The 8,852-nt window shown below is 32.8% G+C and overlaps 1 protein-coding gene across 1 annotated transcript in view; it reads left to right on the top strand.

The window, feature by feature from the left end:
* The window catches only part of LOC106460218 (N-acetylated-alpha-linked acidic dipeptidase 2-like), a 7,314-nt gene extending 2,243 nt beyond the window's left edge, over positions 1 to 5,071 (top strand). The window contains exons 2-7 of the mRNA XM_022386878.1: positions 532 to 654; positions 1,198 to 1,387; positions 2,197 to 2,287; positions 2,519 to 2,614; positions 3,042 to 3,127; positions 4,830 to 5,071. Coding sequence (XP_022242586.1) covers positions 532 to 654; positions 1,198 to 1,387; positions 2,197 to 2,287; positions 2,519 to 2,614; positions 3,042 to 3,127; positions 4,830 to 5,071 — 828 coding nt within the window. The remainder of the gene's footprint in view (positions 1 to 531; positions 655 to 1,197; positions 1,388 to 2,196; positions 2,288 to 2,518; positions 2,615 to 3,041; positions 3,128 to 4,829) is intronic.
* Positions 5,072 to 8,852: the final 3,781 nt, after the last annotated feature.

Raw genomic sequence — 8,852 nt, forward strand, 5'->3', positions numbered from 1 at the left:
CACACACACACACACACACACAACACACTGACCTGAAGACGAAAGGCGGAAGACTTTCGAAACGTCGTCCTCTACATTTGTAGGTTTTTACAACAGGCAGTTGCTGTCCGTTTGAAACTTAGATTCGTTATGAATACTTTGCCTAAATAACCTATCAAAGATTAATATATATATATGTGTTAAGCTATTGAGATTACGGCCGAATATATCACTAATGTATAGGATACCAAACCAATGAATTAATCCATTTTAATTATTATAAGTTTTTGTTTCACTTATATTACGTACTCCTGGTTAGAATAGTATATTAAGGTAATTGTATTATTTATTAGGTTACATTTTAGCTCTGACTCGTGTAGTTAGCTTGTTTCAATCACAAGTTGTTGATAATAGATACATTCAACGTTTCAAATTATTTAACAGATCATAGAGTTCGTTTCAGGTGTTTTACATTTCAACAGAATAATCTTGAATGCATTATTTCGCATTTGTTTTCGTGAATTTGCATTTTACCCTTTTTTAATTTTGTAGGCATTGCCTGTTTACGTCAATTATGGTAGAATTGAGGACTTTGAGGAACTGGAAAAACTGGGAATTAATGTCTCGGGAAAGATATGCATTGCTCGCTACGGGAAGCTATATCGTGGAAACAAGGTAACACATTAAACACGTTAAAGATTTATTAACTAGGTAATTAAACTTTCTGACAGTATCATATAATACAAGTAATTGGCTAAGTATATTTAATATTTCTTAACGCAAAAAAAAAGGTTTATATTGGGGTCATCTTAAGAAATATGATTTTTCTCTTTTGTAATGAACCAGATTTTGAAGTAAGTCGTAGACTTATCTCAGGTTGTCATTGTGTGGAAGTGAAAGTCTGTTGGTTTGATTTTTAATTTCAGTCTACCGATGTGAATGTGCAATGAGGTTTAATTAGTGAAAGAAAGTTTTGTTGTTTCTTTTTTATACAAACTTTTCCAATGGAAACTACCTAAAAACTCTTAATGTGAAAATAATGCAAAACTTAAATATAGTTATGCCCCCCGGATAGCTCAGCGGCAAGTCTGAGGGCTTATTGCGCTAAAAATCAGGGTTTCGATACCAGTGGTGGACAGAGCTTTAACACCAAACATTCTACTCTTACGAACCAAAAGCAATAAAATGTTTGTTTTTGATATATTTGTCTACGTATAGGTAGAAAATGCTCAAATCCGTGGGGCAGTCGGAGTTGTGTTGTTTTCAGACCCTTCCGAAGTTGCCCGAAACGGTACTGAACCTCAGAACGTTTTTCCGAATTCGTGGTGGGTCCCAGGAACTGCTATACAGCGTGGAAATATTAAGCTGGTTAAAGGAGACCCTGTCACACCGAACTACCCATCTGTTGGTGAATATTATATAAAATAAATTACACAAAAATTGATCTTAGAAAATGTTTAGTTGTTGTACGTTTTCTGAAAGTTTGAAATTGTTTCAACATAATTTGCTTTTTAACAGGGTACTTGATTTGTTTGTTTTTTCTCGGCTTGGAATTAAGATTCATATAAAACAACTTGTAAAATTTAAATCTTTTGACGAGTTTATCAACAGTAAATTATTTATGTATTTTGTTATATTTTTCTCTCTTTTTTTTTTTACTTGACGTTTCGTTATGAGAACGTTTAGTTCTAATTTGTCTTTTAGCATTAAAATAAATCTAGAATTTTCTGAAAATAAATTTTAGTCAGCATTTAACCTTAGTGATTATGGAATACGTTTTGTTAAATTAGATATTGTAACTAATCCTGCCATGTACATTTTTCTTGAATCACTCGCGTCCCTTAACTGGGCTCCTGGTGGATCAGCGGCAGGTCTGAAGATTTGTAACGCTAAAAATCGGATTTTGATACCCATAGTATGCATAGCACTAATATCCTATTGTATAGCTCTGCGCTTAACTACAAACAAGCAAGCACTTAACTGGATGAGTTGTACCTTTATGTATTTTAATTTCAAATACTTTTTTTTTCATTGAGATGTTCATACTGTATAGACTTACCATCAGAATAAAATATTTAAGTTTTAATCTTTTAAGATTTATTTCGTTGTAATGTTTGACATCATATACAACTATTTTACTGAGGTTTTTATTTATTATCGCTTCTATGCAAAAGTAATAGGACTGTGTAATAACACCAAATCCTTCATGCTTCACAGATGGCGCTTTCCGATATAAGCCGGAGGAAGTTAATATACCGAGGATCCCATGTCAACCAATTGGTTACAATGACGCCTGGAACATTCTTAAGTTAGACAATTCCTCTTCATTCTCTTACTTTTATCATCCATAATATTAGTAGCTCTTTTTACAAGTACGTTTATTTTCAAGCAATAATAAAGCTAATTTTCATATGTTAAAGTATGAATTAGAATACGTGTTTCTTTCAAAAACGATAAGAAAATCGATTTGAAACAATGGAAGAAAATATTTTTTTATCAGTTTATAAAAATATAAATCATTATTGTTTTCTTAACGTAGATTGATGGATGGTCAAGCTGTGCCGGACAACTGGAAAGGTTTACTGAATATAACTTATCGATACGGTCCTGGATTTAAACCAGAAAACAGAGCCAGGTAAAGAGATACGTTGTGATGACATACCCGTTGGCAGTAGTGTACGCTTTCGTTTTTTAAAAATCGTATACCACACAGACGCATACGTATAGTCATGTTATTACAGAGCTCAAAAAGAAAAAGAATGTATTGACTATATTTAGTGTTATTCCTATACCTTGATTTTAATGCTGTGTGTGTGTGTGTAAACGTTTTTTCTTAAACTGATTTCAACAATGGTTTTTTACCTTATAATTGTTGCGCTTTTCATCTTTCCAATCTCTGATATCACATTTATTTTGTCCAGGAAGAAATGAGGATATTTAAATATTCATAGTGATAACTTCAACAGTTTCCTATTGAGTGGTATAAACCTACTGAAGGTTTTGTACGCGATGTCTCAGATTTAATCAAGATATCAATATGGATTTGTTTTACCAACTTTCAGAAAACTCCGCTTGGTTGTCAACAACGAGTACACATCGAAGGTTATCTATAACGTTATTGGAGTGATACGAGGAATGGTGGAACCGGGTAAGTTATATCAAATTGTCAACAACGAGTACACATCGAAGGTTATCTATAACGTTATTGGAGTGATACGAGGAATGGTGGAACCGGGTAAGTTATATCAAATTGTTGAATTTACCCTATATATTTTATTGATTAAAAAACAAATTATGGATACTGATCTAGGCTCACAACTTTAATGATAAGTGTGTGTGTGTATATATAGCATATAAAACCAAGTTTCCTTTTCCATGTTGTCGTTTATTTTTTATTTTTATATAAACTGAATGATTACAGATTTCAAGATCCGATGTTGAAGAAAGTTTCAGAAACTGTGTTCAAAACCATGAAATAATGGAAAACGGGAAGAATAAACCTGAATAATATATTTTAAAGTCTCATTAATTCACAGTCACTCAATTTTCAGCTTTCATACGGGTATCGTTTCAGAATTTTCGCGCAGAGCCACACAGTGATCTAGCTGTACTTTGTCCATACTGATCTAGGTCCACAACTTTAATGATAAGTGTGTGTGTTGTGTGTGTATATATTTTTCACATGTTTCTAGCATTATAAGTAGCCCTCAGATTTATCGCTGAGCCACACAGTGATCTAGCTGTACTTTGTCCATACTGATCTAGGTCCACAACTTTAATGATAAGTGTGTGTGTGTTGTGTGTATATATTATTTACATGTTTCTAGCATTATAAGTAGCCCTCAGATTTATCGCTGAGCCACCGGGAACCAGAGTAGAGGGAAAGCAGCCAGCTAACATCTCCCACAAACAACTCTTGGCCATATAATGGGATTTGACTGTCTCTTTTATAGCGCAACTGCGCCAAAAAAGTGCAGAACGCTTTTTTGTTTTATTTTTTCAGTAATGAGATGCGAACCAAGAACCTTCGAACTATACATTTCTAACAGGCATCTTATGATACAGTAACGCGTGGTACAGTATAATATTGTATGGAATTTCATCTGATCGGAACACTATTTATATACGTTATTTGTTACATTAACAATTGTTGTAATTTGAACACCTTTTATAAGCTGACGAAACCTGATTATCATTAATTATACTTGTCATAAGATAATATGTTACGCCTATTACTTTTTAACACTACATTCTTGATCTATAATTTATTATATGGTTATATAACAATGTTTTTTTTTTTTTTACGTAGCCTTGTTGAAAATGTATAACAATGAAACGGTGTATACTATGACGCCACTGGCTTGGATTTAAGTTGGTTGTGTATATAATCTGAATTCTTAGGATGCGGGAAGATAAAAACTACTGTAATTTAGACAGAGGAATTACTGTTAGTGTTCTACCAGAACAGCCTGTGAAAGTGGTAAACCAATCCTAATCCATGAAGTCATTGGTCCGAGAAGAAATATGTAGAGAGGAACTCACAGAAAAAGTTGTACTTTAAATATCACAGGATAAGCAGTCCCATAATACGTTACAACCAAATGGTCTAAAATAACAGTTGTGTAACTAGTACCAACGGGGAAGAATTATGTATAATACATATGTCATGAAAGGACATCCTTCAAAAAAAACTACACGTGCAGCCTATCTCTCGTTAAATATGAAGGTATTTATGTATATATAATAGATCTAAGAACCCCCCCCCCCCAAAAAAAAAGATTGTCACGTGGATATTTCTTTATATAACGAGAATAAGTACTGAATAGTTCGAATATTTTTGTTCTTTCCAGATCGATACGTTTTAGTGGGAAACCATCGTGACGCCTGGAGTCATGGGGCAGTTGACCCTTCATCAGGAACTTCTCAGCTTCTAGAGCTGACTCGAGTGATGGGGGGTCTGTTGATGGATGGCTGGCGCCCAAGACGCACCCTAGTATTTGGAAGCTGGGGAGCAGAAGAGTTTGGACTGATTGGGTCTACTGAATGGGTAGAGGTATGTATAGTTACAAAACCATGTTTAGTGAACTTCTGAAGGAACGTTAATTTTAGTTTGTAAGGCACTATACATTTATCTTTAAAAGTACAAATGAAACAAAAAGTGGATGTGTTTGTGTACATAACATTTCCAAATCATACGTTGTAAAAACAAAGGTTAAGTAAACTTAATACAGCCAAATAGAGACTTTGTATTTTTTTTCAGATATTAAAATAAATATCCAGTATTTCTACAAACGAAACAAAAAGTGGATGTGTTTGTGTACACATTTCCAAAACATACGTTGTAAAAACTAAGGTTAAGTAAACTTAATACAGCCAAATAGAGACTTTGTTTGTTTGTTTTTTCAAATATGATATAAGAAAAGGAAACATTCTATGATTTGATAATGAACTTTGTGTTTATAATTGAATAGAATGATACAGCTCGAGCAAGTTATTCGATAATGTACCTACGTTTTTAAACTAGTTTGCAACGTAACGCAACTATTTGCGACTAATAAAATACTGGATATTTATTTTAATATCTGAAAAAAATGGTATTTCATTGAAAAGCATGATTAATTTAAATATTGATCTAGAAAGGCCTTGACTTTTTTTTGTATCTTAACTGTTTTTATGATTTGTCATGTTTAAATATTCAAACTCTTGGTCGGGAATGTAATGTTTGGAGTCAAATTTGTCAATATTATACATAACAGTCTGCCATACCACGCTAGAGAACTAGAGCAGACAACGCCATCTTAGATTACATAAAATGATATTTGTTGGTATACAGATGTAATATTACATCGCAGTAAAGACTAATAAAACTTTCAATAACGCCCTTCATCCCTGTCCCCTAATTGTGATGCGGTATCACGCCTATTCCCGTCATGCCCCGCGAGTTTGGGCGAACACAACCATTAGATTAAATTACTTAAAACGAATGAATGTTGAGTTGAAACACTGCAATATAACCACGTACATATTTCAGTGCAGGTGTGATACTAGGAGATTTGGCTAAAAACTGAAACGTGTTAGTGAACGATGCGTTAGATTCAAACCTAGATGCTTAATCTCAGGACTTGTGTGATAAGTTCAGTAAAACGGTCCGATTTTCTACTTTCTCATTTTTAGTTATTTTTTTGGAAAATGAAACAAACAACTGAAAAATTATATTTCAATAAAAATGTAGCTGAATATTATTGTTAATTGAAGAAAAATTGTTATAAATACTGACTATATTTTTATAGCTCTTGTTTTGCTATTTGTTAAATTGGTGGACGAAGATAATTTTAAGGCTTTTCCCAGTTGAACAAATACTGCTATAAAGCATGTAGCTTTTTTTTGTAATTACATGACTAAATGCTACAATTACTAAAGATCCTGTGCACAAATTACACAGACCTGCGAATTGAAACTTCATAAAAATTGTTTGGGTTTTAATAACGGATTTTTCACAATTCAGCTACGCAGATTTTGAAAATAATATTCATTTTTTCCTATCACGTAAGGATTTTTTTACCAATCGGGAAGAAAAAAACTCTTACTTAAATCAAATTATTATTTCGTTTACCACAATGAAAGCCCTGGTAGAGCTAATAATCAAAATAAGAGGACAGTTAGACCTACAACTTCGTAACCTTTGTCCAGTTGCGCTCTGGTAGAGCTTGGCAAAGATTGAAAAAAATCAATGAATCCTTCTTACACTTCTCTAATCCTGTACTGACCGTTACTTACGAATCGCCTACCTTTAAAACCTGCTATTATTCCACATGTTATATACCACAAATTCATAATTTAATTATACTATTTGTAAGACAGAAATAACACTATGAATCAATAAAAAAACAAATGAACGGGCTTAATATTCGTGGCATATCACCATGCATACTTGACTGCAGATTTATCATTTCACCACCACCACCACCACCCGTTGGCTCACTAATAAGTCTAAGGGCTTATAACGTTAAAAATCTGGTTTAGATACCTGCGGTGGACATAACTCAAATAGCCCATTGTATAGCTTTGTGCTGAACAGCAAATAAAGAAAGAAATTTATTTATTCACATTTCTCTTTTTTGATATCTATGTTTATGTAAAAATACCACCATCTGCCGCAAGTTACTGTTCAAGACTTTTCGTTCAATACCAGATGCCATTAGCCGGGTTGGAGTGTGACAGCCAAAAATCCATATGACTGCAGTGTAAAAACTTTATCTAATTTGAATGCCGAAAGTAGTCGAAACACTGTGAACCTATAAGCCTAATATTCGTGATAAAGAACACTTGACTGTACTGACTCGTGACAGAGAAAAGATGGATATCAGAGTAAATTATACAATCTGCTTAAAGTATTAGGTTAAAGAATTGTTTTAAAACATTCTTTGAAATAAAACACCTGTATCACGACTATTTAGGCAAATTATTTTAATCATACAGTTCAGAGGTGAAGTTATCTTTAAAGAAATATAGGTACTCCACTCTTCATCACATAGTTCAGAGGTGAAGTTATCTTTAAAGAAATATAGGTACTCCACTCTTCATCGCATAGTTCAGAGGTGAAGTTATCTTTAAAGAAATATAGGTACTCCACTCTTCATCGCATAGTTCAGAGGTGAAGTTATCTTTAAAGAAATATAGGTACTCCACTCTTCATCACATAGTTCAGAGGTGAAGTTATCTTTAAAGAAATATATGTACTCCACTCTTCATCACATAGTTCAGAGGTGAAGTTATCTTTAAAGAAATATAGGTACTCCACTCTTCATTTGGCAGTAAAATGGTGAAATTCTTCTTAAGTACATGTACTCTACTTTTCCAGGAAGTGGTCTTATAGTGGAGTATCGTCAAGTTTTCTGTTAGTTCTCGGTAACTCTTCCTGCAGCATTTAAACTGAATGGTCAACAAATAGAAAAATAATAACGGAACTCGGTACTGGCTTCCAAAAAATTCTATAAAGAACCCATGCTGTGTTCCGGTGAACACAAAGATAATTTCACCCCTGGGGTAGTCGTATTGTGCTAAAAGATAGAATTTCCGACAAAAATAGAAGAAATATATATATACAAATCACACAACATACCAGCTCTATTAGAGTGGTCGATCATTGGTTGGACGATCCTTCTTCTTGCATTGATGAACCTGAAAAATAACAATACACATAGAATATATATATCATCGTATTTTCTAAAATTAATTATTCGATTATTTCACTAAATGTATGATGAACGTTAAAACGTTTCAGCTTTAGAAGTTTGATGAACCTGAAAAATAAAAATACACATAGAATATGTATCATCGTATTTTCTAATATTAATTATTCGATTATTTCACTAAATGTATAATGAACGTTAAAACGTTTCAGCTTTAGAAGTTTGATGTGATAGAAAATATAGGATTCAGATACTTCACACGCATTTCAGGAGTTCATACACTAAACTTAAAATTCATACAAGTCAAAAATATCTCGGAACACAATGCTGAATGAATACATAGTAAAATACACTGTTTCAATGCGGGGCGTAATACAAGCCATACAAACAGATGTGCAATATAACACGATATTATTAAATTACAACCGTTAATAAAGTTCGATAGATATTATAAACGTTTAAAATTACAAACAGTATGATAAATTATTATTTCTTATCACATAAGTTGTTCACACTTAGAACCTTACTTTTTCACCCAAGAACAATTATAAATTACAATATATATATCGCTTTTAATTAAGTGGCTAATTTATCGGCTGTTTAAAATGTGGCATTAAAATAATACACAAATAAGAAATACATCGAAACACTTGTATATTGTATATTTAAATATTTAACGCA

This window comes from Limulus polyphemus, unplaced genomic scaffold (assembly GCF_000517525.1).
Source record: "Limulus polyphemus unplaced genomic scaffold, Limulus_polyphemus-2.1.2 Scaffold730, whole genome shotgun sequence".
Taxonomy (NCBI): domain Eukaryota; kingdom Metazoa; phylum Arthropoda; class Merostomata; order Xiphosura; family Limulidae; genus Limulus; species Limulus polyphemus.